Below are 24,042 nucleotides of genomic sequence, written 5' to 3'. Positions count from 1 at the left end.
GCGGGCTGCGCCGGTGCAACCAACTGTCGCGGCGGGTAGAGGGGGGAGGAGAGTGCGCCGCTCGGCACAGCCAGAGCGCGTCCCCTGTAACGTGCGCACCACAGCTCTCCCATCCCCCCCCTCCGCCGGCCGTACCACTTCGCTGCCCGTCCGGCGCCGAGGCGCGTTGGGCAGGAACGTACCAACGCCGCGGAGGGAAAGGGGTAGCCAAGAAGGTCGCGTGACAAGGGGAGGTTACGTTCAAACGGCGCAGCGCCGACTCTCGGTCTTAATGTTTTGGCCGAGAGGTTCGAGACGGCCACGGCCTCACCGGGTCTCCCCCCTCGCAGCGGGGAAGGGGGAGGAGCCGCCGGTCCTCCTTAACCCTTCCCCGGCGGGACGGCGATGGGCCGTCCCGCTGGGCAGCCGCCCCCGCCCCTCGCGCGCCGCGTTCTTCCCGGATCGCTGCCGCCTCCCGCCGCTGCTGCTGGTTCCGCGGGGCGCGTGAGCGGGCGGCGGGGGCGGACCCTGCTGGGAGCGGCCCGACATGTCGGTGGCGTTCGCGGCCCCGAGGCAGCGGGGGAAGGGCGAGATCACGCCGGCCGCCATCCAGAAGGTGAGGGCAAAGGGGAGAGGAGCGCCCGGCCCCGGCCCCGGGGGCTGCAGCTGCTTCCTGCCGCCGGGCCGCGCCGAGAAGGGGGCGGCGGAGCCCCGGAGCGCCAAGGCCGCGGTGCGGGGGGTGGCTGCTGGGCCGCGCTGAGGGCACGGCCCGGCGGGGGCGGGCGGCGAGGCGCTGCCCCTCTGCGCTTCGGCACTTGTTCGGGGGTCCCGCGGCCGAGGGGGGAGGCGCGGAGCGGGCGGGCTGTGGCGGGGCGCGGAGGCCGGGCCGGGGCGGGGGGGGGGGCGGCCGGTGGCCTTGGCCCGCTCCTCTGCCCGGCTGCCCCCCGCACTCCCGGGGTGCGGGCGTGAGTGAACCGAGAAGGACTCGGCCTGGCACGGTGGGGAAACGGAGGAGTCGAGTGGCTCCTTCCTGTGAGGGGCGGCTGTAAGTGGGGCTTCAGTCGGGTGGTTCCTAAACCCTGCCTGGCTTTGGGCTCTGCCTCCGCGGGGTGAGCGGCGGCTGCAGCTCCCAAACTTGGTTGGCCTAGTGGTGAGGCTTCCCCCATAAACCTCAAGTGCTATTAAAGAAGAAACATTATGGTCGGAGCCAATGACAGCGACTCCGGACGACTCCATTTAAGCTTTTGTGGGAGGGAGCAAGTTAACTCGCTAAAGCCATCGAAGAAAAGCACATGTAGGGTTTGTAATAACCCACGATGTTATGTGTCAGCAGAAGCAGAGAAGCATGCTCAAGTTCACAGGTAACTTGATGATATTTAGAAACTTAACTGCAGACTTGCAGTGTTACCAGCATAAATGGCCGTGAATCAGATACCAGATTACTACAAGCTCCTTTTACAGGAGCCTTTTGGGTAGATTTAGCCAACCTCTGATTTAGTAAGGAATGAGAGCATCGACAAGGTAGGTGTTGCAGATCAGGACCTCAAAGAAGACCCCAGAGTTAAAATGGAGACCTGCAGGGTACTGTAGCAGAAGTTGGTGCCTGGGAAGTGTGGATGAAAAATACATACCCACTGGGTGCAAAGCTGTGTACAGGTAGTCAGTGGAGACTTGAGGTCGCTGGGGTGCGTGTGGAGAATGCAGACAATTAAGTTTTTCTTGTACTATAGTCAAACCATTAATTTGATGGTGGCGTGCTGGCAAAACCCTAGTGTAGTTAAAGCTGAAGAATCTTTGTAATGTACATAAGCTGTCAGAAGCCCTGGAGGTGTCTTCATCCAGCTGAAAACTAAGTTCTCTTTCCGTGGTAGGTGTTTATAACTTTCAAAGAACTGTTTCAGTTTTCTATTGGCAAATGCTCAATCAAAATTGTATAAAACAATGCCTGCAGCCCCCTCTAGAATACAGTTATATTCCTTCTTGTTTGCTTTCCTCTAGGCTCTTTCCTTTCCCACTGTTTTCCCCCCCCTCAAAAAAAAAAAGGTCCAGCTTACAAGACAACAGTGAAGAGTGCAGCCATCTAGTAGGCAGCCTCAAGGTCTACCTGTCTGCTGAGCTTTAAGTGTCTGCTGCCTTCCTCTGAAGGCGGGAGACATTCTGAGGAGCACCTTGATTTAACTCATTTGCAAGTGCTCCGTTAGCCTTTGATATCAAAGATGTTACCTCCTGTGTCCTGATTTTTTTTCTGGTGAAAATGGCCCCTGAGTTTCTTAAAAACGTGATGCCAGTACATGTGAAACGTGTCTGTGTAGCAGTGTATTTGTGATACTCTTCAGAGTGTGGAACTGCAGTTCTGCCTAGTTTCTGAGGCTCAGGCAGTAGTTCAAAATGCTGCAGTTCTGTCTGTGTTTAGTGCTTAATGACAGTGTTTCCAGATCTAGCAGTTTTGGGCAAAATAATTGCTCGGTGATCATTCTAGTCAGTTCTGGTGTATTACTGGTTTGGATTTAGGAAGACTTGCCTGGCTGGCTCGTTCTTACATGGATAGAAGTCCTGAGTGGACTGTATGAGGTTTCTGACTCCATACTCTTTTCATAGTAGAGATGGATTAGTCAGAAGAAAAATAATTGTTAGTACTTATTTCTTTTCTCCCTTTTTTTTTTTCTCCTGTAGGTTTTGTTTAGGTTGGATTCTTGGGGAAAGAAAGGTGATGTAATAACTGTTTGTGCTTTCCTTGTAGAAGTATGAGCCTTTTGGCTAGTCTCAGCCACGTGTGGAAGAAGGGAAGTCTTGTGGATGGTTAAGATCATATTAGTTTTGTGACATTCAGCAGCTGGGTAAAGGGATCTAAACTAGCTTTCTGCTGAGAGGAAGCCAAGGGAGAAATCCACACAGAACTTCTGATTTGTCGGTAAACTTTCCATTTGGTTCAGCTGACTTGGGCAACTTGGCTGGTAGCTCAGATGAGCCATGCTTCTGCTGACTCTTGTCTGGGCAGAGTGCAGGAGAGTGGTTAAAAGATAGGAGTGTGGGGATGTGCAGCTCTAGGAAACCAGGCTTTGGTCTCTTCCTGTTTGTGGAGCTTGGAACACTCTGAATTCGTGAGCTTTTAGTAGAAAGCCATGAGATCTGCAACTTCCATGAACTTAGGGCTGCTTTTTTTTTTTGGTCAGAAAGTTAATTCACTTATGTTTGTATTCCTGCACACTTCTGAAGTATGATAGGTTTATTGTGCACATTATACAGAATATTTATAAAGTGCAGTTTAGTTAGAAGTTCTTCATGCAAATAGGGTCTAGCTTTCCAGGGCATTTCCGTGCAACAAACCTGTCTGGTAAACTCAGTTTCTACCAATAACAGTTTCAGTGCCTTTTATTATTAAGTTTGTAAACAGTTGCAGGCTTTAGAAGAAGGGAAACTTGAGGCATAAATTTTTAAGTATTAATTTCTTGGTAGAGATTAAATGAAGAAATGGAAAACTTTGAAAGCTTCATAAGAACTTGGTACAGAACAAGTATAGGTGTTCGAATGGGAAGTTTCACAAATGTAGCTGTAAAAGTTGTATGAAACCCTTAAACTGAAAGCTGTAAAACTAGTCGGAGAGGGGAAATGGGAGCAAAAGCGTTCTGTAAATAATTGATTAAAGTTGAACTTTCTGAAATACTTTTTTTGTTATTTTAAAAAACTCTAAGAAGAGGCGCAAGACTCAAACTTATCTTCAGGTTTTTTCCCCCTAAAGAACATGAAACTTACTCCAAACTTCTTTGTCATTTCAGATGTTGGATGAAAATAACCATCTTATTCAGTGTATAATGGACTACCAGAATAAAGGAAAGACGTCTGAATGCTCTCAGTAAGACCTTCATCCAAATCTACTGTGGACTGAGTGAATTCCTATGTAGATCACCATTCCCGAGTTGTTTAGCTCATCTTGTAGGAGAACTGTGCTGTGAAGAACAGAAAAGTATTGCTACAGATACTATAATTACAGTTTATGGGTTTTTTTATTTGCATATAACTATCAGTCCTGTCACTGAAGTGTCGCAACTTGCCTACTGCAAGTTGATGGCGTAACGATGATGCCCATAAAAACGGGGACTGTATAACCAAGATCTTTTTCCTCTGCATCATAATTACGCTTTGGAAAGAGGTAGTTTTCTTCTCAAACCTTTCAAAATCACGTAGGAGTGGATCTTTCTTCTTCCTGATGGTGTGTTTGAAAAGTACCTGCTTACCACTTGCCCAAGAACAAGCAGGGTTGTCTTACAAGTCTGGCTTGCCAGAACAGCCCGTGTGGACTTGCTGTCTGGTGGGGTCTCTTGAGACTGATCTGAGAGAGCTGTGGAAGGAGTGAATTATTAAGGAATATTATTTTCCCATTGCTCTTTTCTAGCGGGGGATGATCATGGCACCCTTGTAATCAGACAAATACAGGGCCATGTGACACACAGGGCTCAAATCCCTTAACTAAGAGAACTGGTAGCCTGGGAGTAGGAGGGGGTTCGTCAACAGCAGGTATTTTTGCTGTAAGGAAATGCTCTTGTTGTAGCACAGATCCTGTATTAAGCTGTTTGCAAGCCTGTAGTGTGTATTTGTAATCTCTTCCTGATTTCAAGGTTATTTTGTGAGTGCAGGCTAGATGCTGAGACTCTGGAATGTGGTTCTGTAGCAGAAAAATAATTCCATAGTCAACTTCCAAAGCTCTGGGTGCTGATGAAGTGTTTGCCCTGTTCCTGGTCCCGGTTCGCATAAATCTATGATGTCTTGTATCTGGGAATGTAATAAAAGGAGCATTCTTTTCCTAGTATTTGTGATGGAAGTTACACCAAACAGCCACACACACACTCGTATGTCTCCTGGTGGCTCAGTTTGGGGCAGGAAGTGAAACAGGTGAGAACCGTGTCACCCAGCTTTAGATTTTTCATAGCAAGACAAGTTGTAGAGAAGATACAGGCACAGATTTGATGGAGACATTGAGAAGGATGGGGTAATAGTAAGTGCGAGGGAAAAGCTGTAGGATTCCTAATAATGGTACTCTTGTAAATCTCTCTAATCTTCTTTTACGTAGGCAACTTTCTTTACGTGTATAAAGTAAATTCTGATGTTACTGTATTTGTGACTGAAGATCTGTTTTGCTTTTGTTTATTTTGGTAGATACCAGCAGATGCTGCATACAAACTTGGTTTACCTAGCCACTATAGCTGACTCCAACCAGAACATGCAGTCTCTACTACCAGCAGTAAGTACAAAATAGTGTGAAAGTAGGGAATAGATTTCATTTGGGTTCCTGGAGTAAAAAAAGCCAAACCCAAACAGAATTGGTTGAGGTAACGACCAAACATTTAGCCTCTGATTTGCTGTACAGTGAATACATGATGCAGTGTCTGTTCATGCTGTGTTTGGAGCAGTCTCACTGCTTGGGTCTTGCTCAAAATCTGACTCCTTTTAACTGAAGGCTGCTGAATTGAGCGTGCAGAGCACAGATCAGCTGGCCTGTCTCATAGATAGTTTTAGATTTACTTTTTTCCACGCCCCCCCCAGGTGAGAACTCTGGTGGTGTGGCTCATGGCTCCTACAGCAGTACTCTGTTTTTCCTCCTACACTAGGGAGAGATGGGGGGTGGGATTTATTTATTTGTTTTTTAATTTTTCACTGGAATATCATCCTTTCTTTTGCCTCAGTGGAATGAGGTTGGGTACAACTTTGTCTGCTTTTCTGTACTCTAGGTGAGTCTCAAATTCTTTGCCTTGCTCCTCTATCAAAGTAACCTTTTTTAAGGTGGATAATGATAATATGCAAGAAATAAGGTTGCACAGGCTGAACTTGAAACACTGCATTGCTTTACAAATGAAGCATTTTTAATCTGGAGTCTTCTGAACCCGTATTTGTGAACTCTTTCCTTTATAAGATACCTCAAATTTTCCTGCCTTTCCATTGTTTATGGAGCAGTAAGGAAAGATACAACAAACATTAAAATAGCTTGTTATCTGTTTGCTTTTTGGGTTAATCAGAAGGCTTGGGGAGTTTGTTTTGAGTAAGACAAGGAAATCCTTTGTTTTTTTGGTAATAAGACTTTTCTTGAATTAATATAGTCTTGATTCATTTCTGTAATATGAAGCTAAAAAGAATGTCTATAAAGCAACCTTTCCTTGAAACTGGTTTTCACCAACTGAAATTGAATTACTTTTTCTTTGGTCTCTGGAGAAGTGTTCTCCAATCACTGCTGCTAGTGAAGCATCCTTTCCAGTTGGTACCTAGAGGACTATAGAAACAGTGCTTCATTATGGCCAACCTGTTGTGCCTGCAGAGGCTTCTCTTTAAAAATCTGTGCTTATAGCTGAGAGGGAGGACAAGAAACCTTCTAAGAGGGCTGTGTGTGTTACTCAACTAATCTGTTTTTGGAGGTTTAATTCATATCCTGGTTCTGATGACAACTGGAAATGAGTTTGACCTTATCTTAGTCCCTGGTGAACAGCCCTGGTCTTAAAGTGGAATATGATGACATTCTCTTCCTGAAAGAAAATAAGGATAGGGGTGGGGAAGACACTTGCAGGTCAGGACTGAAGTGCATTTCTGATCTTGAACGTAAAGAATGTTCCACAGGAGTGAGTAGATGGTGTAGTGTGGTTTTGTTTGGAGGGAGGGCGGGAAGTCCCCTTTGGGCGACTGAGGGGCAAATAAAAAGGTAGTTGCTTGGGTTTTCTTTCAAACAAAATGAAATTCAGATGTTCAGTCTTAACAAGTGTAGACTCTAACCTATCAAATCAAATCTTTGAAGATTTATCTGAAAGGCGGTAACATAATCAGATAAAATGACTTTTTGTTGGGGTTTTTAGAAAAATATTCTGTAAATTCTTTCTGTCTTACTAACAAATTTTAGCCAGAATTTGGGAACATGTGAGCTACTGCTTTTTTTCAATGCAAGATAAACTACTTCAGCCTCCTTCTCCTTTACTGACTTTCTGTTCAAGAGCTGATGAGGCTGACGTTGGCTCGGCAGTGTTGTGTTTCTGTACACCGTGCTTCTGGGTCAGCTGCTGAACAGGCGTGCTCAATTCAAGGGTTGGGGGTGGCAGCAGTTAAATATGGAGCCAGATACTGTGTGTGTAAACATCTACTATTTTTAATAATAAAATACATCACCTTTGTGATCCTACCACTGCAGCAGCTTCCCACCTAACCTGGGGAGGCTGGAGTCTGGGTAGCTTCTGAAGTTGGATTGTAGTGGATCTATTCATGTCTAGAAGATTTTTCCCCTGGTAAACTGTACTTTTTTTGTTTAAATTTTATCTAGTTTTTGTTTTCATCAGGTAAATACACTTTCAAGAAATTTCACAACTTAACTATTACTTTTTATAAAATGCTTTATGTGATAGCAAGGTTGAAAAGAGAGTACTGCTGTTAAGACAGCATTCACACTGAACAGAAGAGCTAAATGAGCAGGTTCATTGAAGTTTTTAATACAAGCTAAAATGACATGAACCTTGTATCCACTCTCAATATTCTTTGGACTTAATGCTTCATGTCGTTGGGAAAAATGCTTGTAGTTAGCTTCTGTGCCTCTGTCCCCATCTTTTAGAATGCGCTATTGTAATCAAATGACTGTACATCCTTTCTGAGAGTGTGATATTGTAGAGATCAAGATAAACCTTATACTAACCAAAAGTATAGTGAACCAACTGTGTTGTGCAGAGAAATGCTCCTATAAAGGAGCCCTGGAAGTGAGGAAAAGGTGAAAAGGGTGAAGCAAGCGTTGTAGGGCGTGGGTGAAGGGAACTGGAAAGGCTTTGAACTTCCAGTGTCATAACAAAGCTCCTGTTGTCTTGTATGCGTGATAAATTTAGAGTATTAAATGATGGCTTCTGGGGTGAGAGACCTTCCTTCACATGAGAAGACAAAAGAAGTCTGAGGTTAATCTCCTTGAGTCCACCAGTCTTTTTGCAGCCACCTGAGCAGGAGCTTATTAAGGGCAGGGCTGTTTTGGAGTGTCTTCTCAGCTGGACGAGAGCATTGGCTAAATCCGTGTGTGAAGTTGGTGCAACTCTTTGCTGCCCCTTCCCGAGTTGGGGCAGGTGTTCTCTTTCCTGGGCAGCGGTCGAAAGCCTGTCCCATCGCCACAGGGGGTGAGCTGGCTTCCTGAAGAGGGCTTGTGTGGTGAGGAGCACAACTGTTGGTTCTTTTGGCTTCCACTGGTGCTGCTGTTGAGGGAGGCAACAGCAGAGCAGTAGTCTCTTGGGGCTGTAGAGAGCAAAGATGCAACTCAAGGTTGTTACTGGATCTTGCAAGAGAACCTCCAAAACCAGCAGTGAGGTGTGTGCCTGTGTTGCTCAACCTGCAGAACAGGCATCTCTTCCTTCCTGACTTTTAATTATTTTTCGTTTTCTTGAAAAAGAGTGTTTTAATGGCATTAAAAAGTCATTGCGAACTGTTGAATAAAAGATCCCCGACTTTTCCCCTTGGACATTTTCCCTCTCCCATATGTCTTCATTTCACCAAATATTTATAAGAAAACAACCCATGACCTGTATGGGGAAGAGTAGAGGGGAACTGTTGTCCTGCACTCCGGCTTTTTCATTTTGGCATTAGTTTTATAACAGGCAAATATTGAGGTCTGCATTTTTTTGATTGAGAACGTTTGGTTTGAGGGTTGTTTTTTTTTTTTTTTCAAACACAAAAAAGGGATTTTTTTTTTCCCCAGAGTTTATCTTGCATAATGCAACTTGCCTTCTGTCAGCATGCAGAGCACTTGATTTCAACTGTGTATTTAAAGAAGGTGATGAAAATAAATACTTATGATTATTACTCACTTCTATCATGTACCAGTATTCTTTTATATTAAAAGTGCCTGTTTCTTCCAGTAGCAAGCTAAACTCCGTATGCAACGTGACTTCCAAGAACACTTACTGTCTCTGGGTTCTAGAAAAGTGTGCATGTCACGTTGAATTGTTTTTCTTAATTTCCTAATAGTGGAAAGGTAATTAATAAACCTACTAATTAAAAAGTGATTTTTTTTTTTTCTTGCTTGAGATACTTCTGTCAGAACTAATACTTTTTTGTAGGACTTGAGAAATCTGTGAGTGTATGCTGTTCCCAAAGCTGTCACACAGATTAGGATGAGGTCCGTGCTTCACTTCTATATAAAATGGTGATTGCTTTTGATAAACACCCGGCATCAACAATCGCTGAAGTGCTGGTTGCTGCCAAAGAAACTGCTTCAGGAGGTTGAGCCATTAAACATCATTACTAGCACCTGACTAAAACTTTTGCTCAGGTTCCTTCTTGAAAGATGGGTTGGTTTTGTTTTGGGTGGCTAAACAGGAGTCTTCCATGTGAGAATGGTTGTACTCAATCAGTGGAGAGCCTCGTATCATCTTAAATACACTGTAGTATTTTTTCAAAGGGGTAATGCTCAAGCTACAGTTTTAATGTACTTGTGGTGGGATTAGTTTGTAGAAACAATTCAGAGTCTTAGGAACTGAACAGTGCACTCTGCTTTTTTACTGGCCTTTGTTTTGAACATAAGAATTGTCTAAAATCCATATGTTAATTAAATTATTTTGATACTGGCTTTCTTGAGAAAAGCAAGGTGGCATCCAGAAAAGAAAAATCTGCTCCATTTTTAAGAGCTAAAAATAAAATTTGCAAATAAAATTGTCATTGCTGAAGATGAGGGGAATCCTAAATTAGTAAAATTCTTGTCCAGTTATGTATGAAATGCCCGGGGAAGTCTGATATCTGTGGTAGTGTAGCAGAAAGTCTGTTCGTGGCGTATGCTTTTCTGCTGATCACAGCTGGCATCGGTCTGTGAACCTCTGGCTTAATTCTGTGTATATTGAATGTTCATGTGTTGACTAAATTAGTTTTAAAGCAGATACACAAAGCAGTATGGTGTATTATTCTGCATTAGCCTTTCAGAACACAAGTCCATGCCAAATTTAAGTTCAACAGTTTGTAAACTGAATTAATAGAGAACAGAGTAAAAGAAAGGTTGAATGTTTCTTGTCAAGAGGCAAGAGAGCTATTATTCAGAAGTGGAGCTTGGACTTTGGAGAATAATTGCTCTGATTAAACGTTTGTTAAACAGTTTTCAAAAATCCAAATAATTTCTAAAGGCTTTTCGGAAGAGAAACGTTAGGTAGCAGATTTTTTGAGAAGGGGAGGAAAGATGTTGCATTTGTATCTACTGTAGCATGCGAGTACACTCCTGGAATTTTACTGCTGCTCTTCAAACGAGAGGCAAGTAGAGCTACTGTGGTTGGGGTGGGTAAAAGAAATTGAGCTTCACATCCCCGTACTGTTATTAGAAACTATCAAGCTAATGCAAATCCATAACAGATGAAAGCCGATCTACTTGTGCTTGCATCCACCTGAAGAATATAATTTCTTGAATTACTGCCTCCTCCAACCCTTCGCACTCTGTTTTTATTTGCTGTGTTGATTCTGCACAGCAAAAAGTGTTTCCTGGTTCTGTAAGCAAGAAGCCCATGGGGTAAGCCTCCTGTGGTGCTCGTCACTAGCCCCCAGGTAGTCAGGCGTCGTCACCAAGGAACGGGAAATGTGGGACACTTGGGTTTGTGTTGCAGTACCCCATTGCTGTAAGAACTCAGCGTCACCACGGTGTGAGCGAGCTCAGATGCTCGGCACTTTGAGCACACAAGACTTTTCCTGGAGTTGTACAGTGTTAGGGGTCTGTTGGAGGTGAGAGTTGATTTTTTTTTTTTTTTTTTTTGCTGTCAGTAGCCTAGTTCATAGGTATGACTGCAATAAGCGGTTGTAAAAGCCATGCATTACGATTTAGCTGTGTGTTTACAGAGGGACCTCGAGTGTCTGTATCATTTAATTGTCTTTACTCCAAGGCCAGCACGTGATCATCTGTATCTGTTTTCTTTCTCTGAGGCTTTGGGTGCTGTTTGACTTCTGACCTCTCTGAACACTGCCTATGTGTTCGTTGAACATGAAATGTGGCTATGGGGTATTAACCAAAAGAGAACTAGTTTTACAAGTAGCTACTCAGATTTTTTTTTTTTGGGGTGCAGCATGAAAGAACACATCCATCACTTATACCAGGAAACTGGAAAACTATTCACTATGAGAAGGAAATCTCATAAAATTGTCCATAGTGCAAGCTTTTCAGAAGAGTGAAAGGCTAAACAACCAAATTTGCTATGGTTTAAGTTTTGTGGGTTGTTTCTTCCCTAGTGTATTAGTTGAATGTCTATAACACCACCAGTCCTTGTCTTGATACGCATGTTTTGGGGCCTACAGTGTCATCCTGCTTTAGCAAAATGGAATTGGGTATGCTGCTTTTTTAAAAGAATTTTCAGATCGTGGATTCTCAGTTTATCCACATGTGCCACAGTCTTATAATAAAAATTGCTTTTCCGGGTGGTTTGTTTTGCTGTGGAGAGGCTTTTAAACGTTGGAAGGAAGTTTGTCGGTGTCTGACAAGGTTTCCTTTCGATAGCGGTCGTTACACTGCCACAACCAGAGCCGTGCTCTCGTCAGCCGCTGTTCTGCTGCGTGACGTTTTACAGTTGTTGCATGATGAAGCGATATGGAGACTCAATCCGGATTAATTAGGTGGAAACTTTCATTTTGGATTAGTTCGGATTAACTGCAGGGCTATGAGAATGGCTGTGTTGGCACAGTGGAAAGGGTGCTATTGGGAAATGGAGGGCAGCTGGTGGGAACTTCTTAAGCCAGCAATTCCACTAAAAAAATGGAATCAGAATATAAGAATTCCAGTTGTTAGCATGTTAGGAGTGAATTCAGAGCCCGCTAGTGTACTCCACTTTAAATAAGGGGCTCGCTCATTTGTGTAAAGCTTCTCTGCATGTGTTGCTGGTCAGGTGTGTCCACACGGGGAGCCAGTGCACTGCGCACCGCAGACCTGCTTGCGCTGCCTGCTCGCTGCTGTGGCAGAGTTGGAAATGGGTAAGGATAGCAGCCGGTTTGAATGGGGAGTGTGCTCCAAAGTGTGATTCTCTCATACTTGAAGGTGCGATGTGGCTCTGTAGGACCGTACCTGCACAATAAGTACGTGTTTCAACCCGCGGCGGTTTGCTGAGGGCCGTGCCGGGTGGGCTGGTAGCACGGCAGCAGAGTCCTTTTAGCCCGTGTGCTGCTTCCCCAGGGGAACGCTCGGGGGTTCTGCAGGATTCCTTCTGCTTTAATTGAGTTTATTTACGGCCTTCTCCGTGGAATAGAGGTGGATTTTTTTCTCTTAGGTTACTAAATGCAAGCAAAACCTGTAAATATTGGACCAGATGGGAAACTACCTTAAAAGCCAAAGAGACAGGAGGTAAACAGCTGGGGAACAGAAAGCTCCTGCTTTTGAGGACAGGTATGAACTGCATTTATGGGGGATTACAGAGGACCTCTGAGGTTGTCTAGTTTCTATAGCTTGGTGTTCCCCAAGATAATGTCCACAGTTAACTTATTCCTAGTCACTTAAAATAAAACCATCTGAATTGGTACCAGATTACTTAACTTTTGATTTAAATAATTTCTAGTTGTATCAAGAGTTTAGAATTTTGTGTGTTTATTTTTGAAGTGTCAGTATTGCTATGTGGACATTAAGCATTTTAGGGTTAAGTTTTCTGGTGGTCAAAATGATTCTAAAGAATATTTGTGTGGTGAAATATTTTTATACAGTGATCTATGTAATTTGAAACAACTAAAGATTCAGATTTTCTCTTTAAGTGAAGTGTTTAAGTATTACATTGTACACTCTTTTAACATTTTCTTCAAATATTGAGTCAGAGTTTCTCTCATTTTTGAAGATGCTGATGTAAATCAGGATTTAGAAACTGGTTGTCATTCTAAATTTGGAATTCCTTACTGCTTTGTCACAAGTGGTGCTCCAACAGTGAGAGCACAAATTACATTTGTAACTAACTTCACTATTTAGACATGATTGCAAATGCTTTTGATGTAGAAATCTTCCCTACCCCCCTGATACTACGCTTGCTGAAAATTGTTCTGGGTTCTTTATTTTTTTCATTTCAGAGACTCTCAGTACTAGAGTACCCTGCACCTTGTAGAAGAAGAGTTATAACCCAATTAAATAAATCTTGCCTCTTTCAAATCTCAAAAATATATTCCTTATGATCTTCCTTCCCAGTCTGACAGCTCGGCGAGTCCTCTGCAGGTGCCATCAGCACCGATCCAGAGCGCTGCTCTGGGAGGCTGGGACGGGTGCTGTGAGAGTAGCCATGCGATGCCAGCAGGGCAGGGTGCCTCCCGGGACGGGATGCTTTGCTTTGCAGAAAATGTGTTTGAGAACTGAAAACAAAAGATGGATTAAATCCTGAGTTAGAGCTTCTCTTAGAAAGGCTTTTATGTTTGTGTTCCATGTAGCTTTTAATTGTTATTCTGAGAGAATTTCAATAAAGTTGCAGTTTTGATGGTGTACTTCAGATATCTGTTGGTATTTGTACTGATGAGCAATGCTGTGTTTTGGTGTGCCTAACAGGATTTCCTGCCTTTTACACTTAATTGATGACTGAGTTGGTATTCCACCTCAGTTTTTGCAACAGTAAATGTTCCATGAGCAAATCTTTCAACTGCCTATTGATGGTAAGAAAAATCCAACAGGGCAGAGAAGAGATGATAGATGAAAGTTCCAGGTGTACGGTTCCACCATGGCAGCCTTTATTGTTTGCTGTCTTGCATTTGATCTAATATATTACTTAAAGAAAATCATCTTAAAAAAAAAAAAAGCAGGTTGGCTATTATTTTAAGTGTATGCTTCCAAATAACTTATGGGTTGAGTAGGATTTTGTTTGCTGAAAGTTGTCAGTTGAAATCTAATTTTTTTTTTCTTGTCTCTTTTTTTTGGTTACAACTGCAGGTCAGTTACAGGGGTGGGTTTTTTTGTTTGTTTGGTTGGTTTTTCCAGTTCAGATTTCCAGAGTTGGACAAAATAGCTAATTTGTTCTTTCATGCCCTGGTAAATTTTAAACGCTCAGAGTGGCTATAAATTGTAATCTGTGTGTTTGGGGAAGTGAGCCAAAAATTAGTGTTTAGCAAGTAAAGCTGTGTCTAACATCTTACTTCTAATTCTTTAGTTTCGTGTTTGCTGATAGCAAAATATTTAACGTTTTCTACTTCATAACTGGAATCAAATCGGCAGTGGTTTTAATTTCCATTCCTTTCAGTCGCTCACCCAGCAGAAGGAGGGAGGCAGCCTTTCCCTTGGTTCTGCTCACTACATTGGATGTCACTTCACCCGTCATAGCTAGGCTGCTTGGGTAGGGTTCATGCTGGGTCGCTTTACTCTCACAATGGGTGGGGAGTTTCTTTTTTCTTCTCTTACTATTTGGCTTTTGAATGCTGTGTAGTCATTTTGTATTTTAAAAGGTCTTTGTCATGTGTAGTGCATATTACTGGGGATAGTCAGCTTCTGTAAAGAACAAAAAAGGTTAAATGACTTGGGTTTTGTAGTGGTTGGGTTTTGTTTCTTAATTAAAGCCAATTTTAAAGTTTATCACCTGTAAAAGCCTGGATCAACTGTGACAGGAATAGGGAAGTTGTCATTTTAAAACAATTTTTTCTTGTTTTCTTCTGGCTGTGGTCAGTAGAAAAACACTCTGGAGGAATTTCACAGGGGAATAATTATATTTGCAGGAGACATTTTTTTTTTAATTACTGTCAGGTAGCGATTGGTTTATGTCCGTGACGTTAAGGCTTGTAACACATTTTCAACATATCCTATATAACGGTTTCGATTGCACATATGTATGTGTAAGTATCTCTGAATACTATTTAAACTTTGTTCCAGTGTCTCCTGTTTGATGAATTCCTCAGGTTTATGTGATTTATGTGGTGTCTTGTATGTTTGATGTTATTCCTTAATTTATTGACTATTCTCCTGGGATTTTCTTTGTCATTAAAGCATAAATTGGATGATATACTTCTTGCATGTATCATACATTAAATTGTATTTCTGTCATAGCCTCTTTTATGTTCATTTCCTTTCGATGTAAAAAAACCAACCAAACAAAAAACCCAAAAACAAACAAACAAAACCAAAACAAACCCACCAAACCAACCAAACAACAAAAACCCCCACAACAAAACAAACAACCCAACTGAAAAAACCCCAACCCTTCCTTTTTGACTTGGTTCAGGTGATTAAGACATTAGTCTTTAATCACCAGTTGCATGACTCTGGAATCCTTCTGATTTTACAGTATCTTTCTGTGATTGCTTTCCTCAAACCAAACATGTATCATGATCACAAATACCATGGCTTGGTTTTTTCTTGCGTGTTGTACCTTGCTTCTGATATATCGAGTACTGCAGATAATCAGAACCTGAACACAGGTATTATGAATGTTTCTTATGGGTAATTTTATTATTATTTCTTCCACCAACCTGTCTGGCTAGTGGTCAATTTTTTTTTCTGCATTAGTTATAATAGGAGTTTCTTCTTTCTGAAGAGTGGTTCAAAATTCAGTGTAACTGCTGTATATTTATCCATGTTGAATTTCACCTGGCACCATTCTGCTTATTTTACAGTTTTCAGTAATTAATGTTGCAGTATCTTCAGATGTTAACTTTTACTAACAAGTATTTTCAGGGGACTTTTATTTGTTCCTTTATTCTTTGAACTTCATATAAGGTTATTGCTTGTTTCTTCCCTTTGGGCAGTTTCTGAGCAGTGAAAGTGTACCCTTGGACAACATACTTCTCCAAAAGGTGTTGTCAAAAAACTTGTTCCAAGAAGTGTTTGATAAATATGCAGCTAAGTGGTTGAATTTATATTTTTGAAATTTTCTAATAGATTAGAAAGATAGAACTTCCCTGTATTGACACTTTACTAACGCATCTTTATTTTTATCATCCTTAGAGTTTTATAATACTCTTAATAATTTTCATCAATTACTTGTAGCTTGGGGAGCAAGTCTCGCAGATTTATGATTCTCAGAATTCGTCCTACTACTTTTTTACAAAAAGAGGTACGGTGTTCGTCTCCCTCGCAGTCATCGTGTGGCGCAGTGTATCTTAATGGAAGGCTGAAATCGTTAGCAGCTTGGGTCTTTTTCTTGCGTTATTTTCAAGAATCCGAAATGGGTTCACACAGGTCTTTGGGCTGTTTCCATATCCCGAAGCTCCTCTTGTGAAATTATTTTCTGGTAGTACCTTTTTTTGGGTGTTTTTTAATTACTCCCTCAGTTCTCTCAATTCCCTGTGGTTTGTGAAGTCTCTTGCAGTTTTTTATATCTAATGGGATTTTAAAAATCCCTAATACTTTTTTTCCCTGTCCTTGAATGTTTGCTCTCTCAATGCTGTTTTTTGATCACTGAAGCGTTTGTCTTGAAGTTAAACAATAATGTTTTGAAAACTTACAGACTACATGGCAGAGTTGGAATATATACTTTTGTCTCAAATAAGCTTTGCAGGTTTTTTTGTCCATCTTCCCATGCGTAAGGGCATGCCTGTGTTTGTCCAGTAACACCTGCAGGATAGCTAAAACCTAGGTATGATCTAATATTTTTTAGTATTTTTCATTATCACCATGTTGTGTGAACACTGGATTTACTAATGATTTATGCTTGGAATCTAAGTGGTTCATTTTAATTCTGAAAATATTTCCACTTGGATGGTTTTTGGCTTTGGTCTCTGCTGACGTGGGGCTGTTACGCTCTGAGTTCTAGATGCTCGTGTAGAGAAGCCAAGGATGTTGGTTTTGCTGGTATTCCAAAACGTACTTTCTAAATAAAAATTAAAAGGTTTTTTGTTTTCTTTTTTGTTTGTTTCTCTGTATATCAGTTTTAGATAATTTCTGTTAGTTGCAAAAGTAGGATGATGGTGAGCTTGTGAAGGTGAAGGAAGACTCAACTGAAGCAGCCTTCCTTTGGTTGCTCGCTAGTGAAGGAGGATCAAGCAGAATGAAGCAGCATTCCACTCCTGCTGTTCAGAGAGCGGAGCTGCCTTCCACTCTTACCTTTCCTACCTTCTGCCACTTCTGCTGTAGGATGAGGAAGAAACTTGCTTGTAAAAAGTCGTTCTCTTCATTGTGGAGGAATGCAAGGAATTTAGTAAGAGAAGTCATCTACTTGCCTGTTTTCTTTCATGTCCTTCCTTCCTCCTGCTGGAAAAAAAGCCTTCGCTAATTCCTTGAGGAACTTTTAAAAATCTCACAGGGAAAATAATACCTGCTTGAGGTATTTGAAGAAATGTTGAGAAAATAAGTTAATGCTGTTCTTCCCCTCCCCCAGCAAGTGAACGTGTGTGTGTGTGTGTGTGTGTCATTTACCCTGGTGTTGTGGGCTCCAAGGCCAAAAAGGGGTCCTGCCTTACACCCGTTTGGGAACTGCGTTATGTCTTGTCTTTATGTACATCCTGATGAGTAGGTGTAGGTGCAAGGGGAGCTGGGCTAGACAGGAACTTGGGGTTCACCCCCATGGCGCGCTCTGTGAAGAGAAATGTTGAAAAATGCACACGTGGCTGTCTCGCAGGAAGGGTTTTGCGTGGGTAGTTACGGCCTTTTGGAGAGGGTCCTCAACAGCCAGAGACCCCAGCGTTCCCTCTCTGAGATGACTTTTATTCCCCTGAAAGCGTTTGGCTAAGGTATGTGAGAAGGCTTGTACAGTCTCACAGGTGTTTTAATAACTACTAGCAGCTACTAGAGCTTCTGTGGCTCCTTACACTGTGCGAGTAGAACCTAACAGTAAATTCCCCCTTGTATTTATTGTTTTTCTTGCTCTCCCTCTTTGAACTCTCAAGGTTATTCAGTTATTTTCCTCACAATTTCATTAGGAAATTTGCCAAAAACATCCTTTCTAGGCAGCTGTCTCTGGACCTTTGGAGGCCAGCACTAATGTGCTTCCAGTCTGTAGGGGGTGTTTGGCACGGAATTATGAACTAGGCCTTCAGCGCTTCGGGGGAGAGAGGGGAAGAGATAGCAAACGGTTTACCACACCCAGGTGCAAATTTCTGCAGGTCTATGAGCATTCAGAGGCTTTCATCTCTTGTTGTACCTGTTTTGTCCTGGTGCAAGGTCTGTTAACAGCAACTAATTGTTGGTGTGAGAGAATTATAATGGAAGAGTTATTTTGCTGTTCACTGAACGTTCCTTTGAAGGAAAGCTTCTGTGTGTGCGGGAGGGAGCGGCTCCAGCGATCTTCAACTGTTCAGATATATTTTTTTAATGAGGCATTGATTTGTATTTCTTTTTTTTTTTTTTCATTTTAAAGCGGTGCTTGAAGGTGCTGTGGTGTTGTCGGCCTGTAATACTTCATGTAAAATTGATTGAAATATTAAATGTTTTGCCGAAATGAGCACTGGGAGGAGTTAAGCATATCAGAAAGAGCAAGAAAAGCGTTTCAGTGCTTGCTTTTATGCCCCACTGAACAATATAGGCAACTGCTGTACCATATGTACATATAATATATTTGTCAGACTAACTGCTCCTCGTGTTTGACTAAACTGTCTCCTTGCAGCCACCCACACAGACTCTGCCGATGGGCCCGGGCGGGATGAGTCAGAGCGGGCCCCCCCCGCCGCCGCGCTCCCACAACATGTCTTCCGACGGGATGGTAGGTGGGGGCCCTCCTGCGCCACACATGCAGAACCAGATGAACGGCCAGATGCCTGGTAAGTTTTTCTCCTCCAAGACATTAACACCAGCGTTGCCTGGCAACTGGAACGACATGGGGGCTCAGGGGATACTAGATTGTTGATGACAAAACTGCTTTGAATGCCCCCGAGTACAAGCTCTCTTAGAGTTTGTTAGCTACAGAGCTACGTGACCTGTATTCAGTGTTTATCAGGCTGCCCTTGGGCTTTGATGTAGCTGACACACAGCATTCCTCTGATGAACAGAACTGGCTAAATTTAGTCTGTTTGAAACCATGCAGTACAGCTGGCTTTAGAAGGCTTATTGGGGAAGGGTATTGGCCTGTGGCTGAGCGAACACAAATCCTTCCATAGAAAGATAATGTGAAATCGTTGTAGCTAAATAATTAGATAATAAAATAGATGTGTCCTAAAGAGGGTGTTTCAAATGTCAGTAAGTGTTTAAAAAAAAAAAAAAAGATTGCTTTTGTACAGAAAGTCACCCAGCTCCCACTAATCTTCTGTGTTCTTTATTATTGAAGATGTGTTGAATCGTAAGGGATTTGTAAAGAAATGGCCTCCAGATTATTGTTCTAGGTGTAAATTTTAAGTCTGTTTTTATGCCATCCTGTTTGTAATAAAAGGGAAGGTGCTTGGGAAGTCAGAAACGAAGCAGTGAAACAAGATGATAAAATTCCACGTTGTACCTACCAGTACTGGCTTTGGGGTAACTATTCCCTTTAGCAGTCAGATCAGAATGGAGTAGGCCCCGGAAAAGCTTGCTGCTTTATATAGGGGCTGTTTCCCAGAATTTCCACTCATAAAGTCGTACTGCCTATTTCATGTGAATTGGCTTTCAGTTTAAAATTGCATTCCCAGGATTGCTTTTGTTCAGGACACCTTAATTTTTTTTTGTGTGGAGGAACTTTTTGTACAAAAGTTCCTTCAAGGTATTGATTCTTCCAAGAAAGGAAACTGCTGTCAAAGGATCTTTGAGAATTCATCTCTCAGGGGTCACAAGGATAAGCTCCACGACAGCAAGCACAGTAAATAACTATGCAAAACTTAGAATGAAGTAAAATATGGTTGCTGTAGTCAGTAATTTCTGTGCAAATCTTGATAAAACGGGCATGATAGTGACAGCTTTTCTGTGAAGAGTGGCTGAATAGCCTCCGGAGGCTGTGTGTAAGAAGTGTAATAAAAGATCTGGAGAAGTTAGTTTTGTTGGTCATAGTCTGCATTTGGAAGTGGAAAGAGCGATATACGCTGCTCCCTAAGTAAGGCAGAGATATTCTGGTTGTGGAGTCCTCTATCCATCTAAGATCCATCAGGTCCCATGGAGAATAGCATTGCCTCTCACAAATCAGTCTCTTTGACCCTCTAGTGTAATCATATTATTGTTATTATAATGATCTTTTCCAAGGAGAAGGATTACTAAGTCACAATGTGAGCCTAATGACTTCACTGCAGAGCCACGGGGGAGAAAAGTCACTCCTTAAACATACATATTTTGTAATTAGATAGAATAAGAAAAGAGCTCTTACGAAAATATGTGAAAGGTAAATAGGTTTGTTTTGGTATTCACCTAGACAGATACTTAAATACAGTTTCCAACTAAGCTTTAATTTAGCCGTTCTTCCAACATGTTCCCTATTTCAAATGGCTGTTCCTTCCCTTCTCTGTTCAAGGTTGTCTCTGAGGATGTGAAGATAAACAGCTTAGGATGAGGGCATCTCTAATGTTGGAAAGGCATGCTGAAATCATTTCATAGTTAGGCGTTGGAAAGGGGGAAGCAGAATTATCTTGTTAAAAAAAAAATCATTCAACTATCCGCTTCAGTGTTTGCTAGTTTGCCTGCATGTGAGCCTTTCTTTCTCCATGTATTCTGTAGACCTGTATTTGTAATAATTTCTGCAGTGTATGCATCTGCTTTCCGTTCATAGGGCGCTTCCTCTACAGTTGCATAGACACTTTGTCATAGAAGCCAGGTACAAAACCTTAAATGTCTGAAGAGAAGATCTGTCCAAAAGGAATAAAGTCACTAACATGCAAACTGAGACAATCCAGGGTCGACAACCACGAGTTGACCAGCCTGGAAGAAATAAAATGCAGGCTCTTAGAAATACCAGCTAAGGGCTTATCTGAGCAGGGGCTTCCACAGGCCTGAGCGTGGGTGGAAGTGTTGATGGGAGGATTAAAAGAACTGCCTAGTGATGGGCAGGGCATGGGTTGATTTAAGGTTCTACTGTAGAACTGATCCATTATCTAAGGGGCAAAGGATGAATGTTCTCATACTTCTGTTGTGGTTAATAAAGTACCTGCAGTGCTGCTGAGGCCGTTAATTGCATCTCCTGACAAATGAGTCTCTGTATCCTCTTCCCGGGGAAGACAGCCGTGACAAACCTTTTTCAGCCTATGGTGGAACTGAGTGTTGTCTGTAGATGTGACAGATTACAGCTTTTACCTGAAAAAATTAGTCTGAAGAGTTACATTGACTGAGAGTTTGTGTGATGCAAAGTAAGGGTGGTCTGGATTTGGAAGGAGATGATGAGCTGAGTTGTGCTGGTGGCAAGTTACCTTCTTGGTTTCTTGAGCTTGTTTTGTTGTGTGTAGAAAGCTGGAAGGTAAGACAAGCCGTAGGGTTCTCTGACCTTTACCCGGGCACTAGTAGGTGACCCTGAATAACAGGTGCTTGTGTGTTACCAACAAGTGCTCTCCAGGTCTTCTTTCCTTGCTGCACATGTGGTCTCAAATGCACTTAGGCTGGCTTACAGCTTCTCACAGCTAAGGCACTGTCCGTAAGTGGTTAAGAGGAAAAAGGCTCATAGAATCATTTTGGTTGGAAAAGACCTTTAAGGTCATCAAGACCAGCCGTTAAGGACTTCTGTTTATAGTCAAGGTAGATGCTTATGCCACTAACTTTACTAATTAGATTCTGTGTTATAATTCAGCATTTAAAGCAGTTACTTTTATGGCAGGTACGGACTTCATGTCATTCATATTTCATTCATATTCCATTCTTCCCATTTCATTTATTCTTAGGGAAAAAAAAAAAAAAATCAACTGTTGTGTCCTTATGTGCAGGAGAACCCCATGACGTATTTTGGCCAACCATAAGAAAATTTGTTTGTCAAGTTGTTCTTACTGGTTTTCATTTGCACGGTTTTTTAATACTGTGGTCTGAGCTTTTCCTCTATCCTTGTCTTCTGGCTTCTCACTCACAAACTACCTGATTATGACCCCAGAACATACACGTGCCTGACATTCTGTGTGCCAGCTTTTTCAAATGAATGCTTTCTCCTGTTTTGGTGCTACCCAGGACATGAAGTGTAAAGCAGCGGTTTAGAGAAGGTGTTTTATTTTTTCAGCTGCTTCTCTGCATGTATGATACCTTTTTCTGCTTCTTCATTTTCCTTGATAAAATAAGTTCATGTGTTCATTTTGGTAAGGTGCCTTGAAAAGGATGAACATATCTGTTTCTGCATGTTGGCTTTTAGTGGCTGTATTCCTTGATCATTGTTATCTTTTTCTTCTGCATCTTTGCAGGTCAGTTGACCTTGGTGACCTTGGTACAGCTCTCTGTGTCCTTACTGTTGCCGTTCTGTCCTAGATTAGTGCAGTTCTCTCTTTAGCCAAGGTCTTGGGAGCTGTTTTCATCTGAGGGCAGATGTGGGGGTTTGGGTTTTTTTGCATAGGGAGATATGTAACCAAATTCACTGTCTTCCTGCATCTCTACTGGCATAGTTTCTTTTAGGTTCTCTTCCAAGTTTTCTGTATTTCTTGGGTTTTGTAGCTTAACAAAAGACCTGTGGCATGTTTGGCAGCAATGGCATCTTCTTGGTGAACTCTGTATGGATGAACATTTGTTTACAGTGACCTACTGTGTCACATGCTCTGATTGTATGTAACTTCATAAACTCTTCATGTGGTGCTTGTCATAGGCATAATCCTTGCATTTAATTTACTTAATTCCCTTGTCATGTTTATATCCAGTCACACCTCTTACTAATTTTCCTCCTAATAGCTGCTCCCTTATCCCAGCTAAAGTAATGAGTAAGTTGATCAGATGATATGGTAAAGTTTATACTTTTAAAAATACCCATTGACAGTAGATTTAATTCAGAGAACAATCCAGTTCCAACTTGTGTTGTCAGGAAGAGGGGAGATAAAGTGAAGACATGTAGTTGGCCTCATGGGTATACGAACAGGTTGCTCTTCCTTTGCATCTTTGCAAGCATGAGAGGTGAGCTGGTAATTTGGTGGCTGACCTTCCAGTCATCCTCTCCTGTCCCAGTGATCTGTAAATACAGTAGATCATACGTTCCAGCAATGTTAAATATGCCTTCAGCCATTTTTGTTCTGCATGTATTTGTACCGTGTTGATGTTAATGCTGTCTGACTTTTGCAAAGAAGTATTAACTAGTACTTTCAGAGCAGTCTCCGGTATGGTTGGTTTGAATAAACAGAAGCGTTACAGCAGTTGTAACAATTATGTAGGTGTGACGGTTCAACAGCCGGCTTGGTAGCTCCGATCTTGTGCAATTCAGATTGAAGTTCAGACTGTGTTGTGCAAGTACTAAAAAGACTAGTTTTGCATATGATACAGGTATAAGATGAGCTGTAGGGTAATTTACACCTTTGTTTTAGTAGCCTCAGCTGCTCAACAAAAGAAAATGTATTCTGTAGTAGAGCTGAGCTTCGACTGTTGCTGACTCTTTAAGTTGGGAAATCATGAGCAAACCCTTTATTTTAGCTTTGTTTTAATGTAATTTGTATTTAATGACTTTTATGTAGTTTTGTGATTCAGTGTGATGTATTTGCTTGTTCATGGTGTTATGCTTAACGTAGAACCTTTTCGCCTGTTTCTCTGTGCAGGACCTAACCACATGCCTATGCAAGGACCTGGGCCCAACCAACTCAATATGACAAACAGCTCCATGAACATGCCTTCAAGTAGCCATGGGTCGATGGGCGGCTATAATCACTCCGTGCCATCCTCACAGAGTATGCCAGTGCAGAATCAGATGACCATGAGCCAGGGACAGCCGATGGGCAACTATGGTCCCAGACCAAACATGAATATGCAACCAAACCAAGGTAGGTGGGGTGCTTGCTACCGTCTGTAAAAAGGAAACATCTCGGGTACAGACTTATTTTAAAGGTAATTTCTTACAGGTTTCCTTCTCTAAATGCATTTCTACCCGTGTTTTGGAGGACTTCACATCTCCTTTCTCCCATGTGGCAGTGGCTTTTTATTTATTTGCAGACACTGAACTGTTTTCAGCTCTTGTGTGAGAATCTGGGAATGGATCCACTTTCACCAGTTATAAGTTCGAACTACTGTTTCTCTTTCTCAGACTTTACACTTCTATCTAAGTGTTATTATTGCTCAAATTGATAAAATACATCTCTACTCTTCAATCTCTTGGGTAAATTGAAAAATTAAAAGTCAGGTAGCCCTCAGGTTTTTGTACTAATTAATCTTTGTTCTTTGCTGCA

General features: G+C 42.1%; 1 protein-coding gene across 2 annotated transcripts in view; it reads left to right on the top strand.

Moving 5' to 3' along the window:
- The first annotated feature begins 526 nt into the window (after window positions 1-526).
- SS18 (SS18 subunit of BAF chromatin remodeling complex) overlaps window positions 527-24,042 on the top strand; it is a 41,207-nt gene continuing 17,691 nt past the window's right edge. For both annotated transcript variants that reach the window (XM_086472751.1, XM_086472750.1), the window contains exons 1-5: window positions 527-595; window positions 3,756-3,832; window positions 5,134-5,218; window positions 18,429-18,582; window positions 23,419-23,640. In XM_086472751.1, coding sequence (XP_086328877.1) covers window positions 527-595; window positions 3,756-3,832; window positions 5,134-5,218; window positions 18,429-18,582; window positions 23,419-23,640 — 607 coding nt within the window. The remainder of the gene's footprint in view (window positions 596-3,755; window positions 3,833-5,133; window positions 5,219-18,428; window positions 18,583-23,418; window positions 23,641-24,042) is intronic.

Source organism: Leptosomus discolor, chromosome 13 (genome assembly GCF_034619465.1).
Source record: "Leptosomus discolor isolate bLepDis1 chromosome 13, bLepDis1.hap2, whole genome shotgun sequence".
Lineage (NCBI taxonomy): Eukaryota > Metazoa > Chordata > Aves > Leptosomiformes > Leptosomidae > Leptosomus > Leptosomus discolor.
The sequence above is the reverse complement of the archived record's forward strand: the minus strand, read 5'-3'. Positions and strand labels throughout refer to the sequence as shown.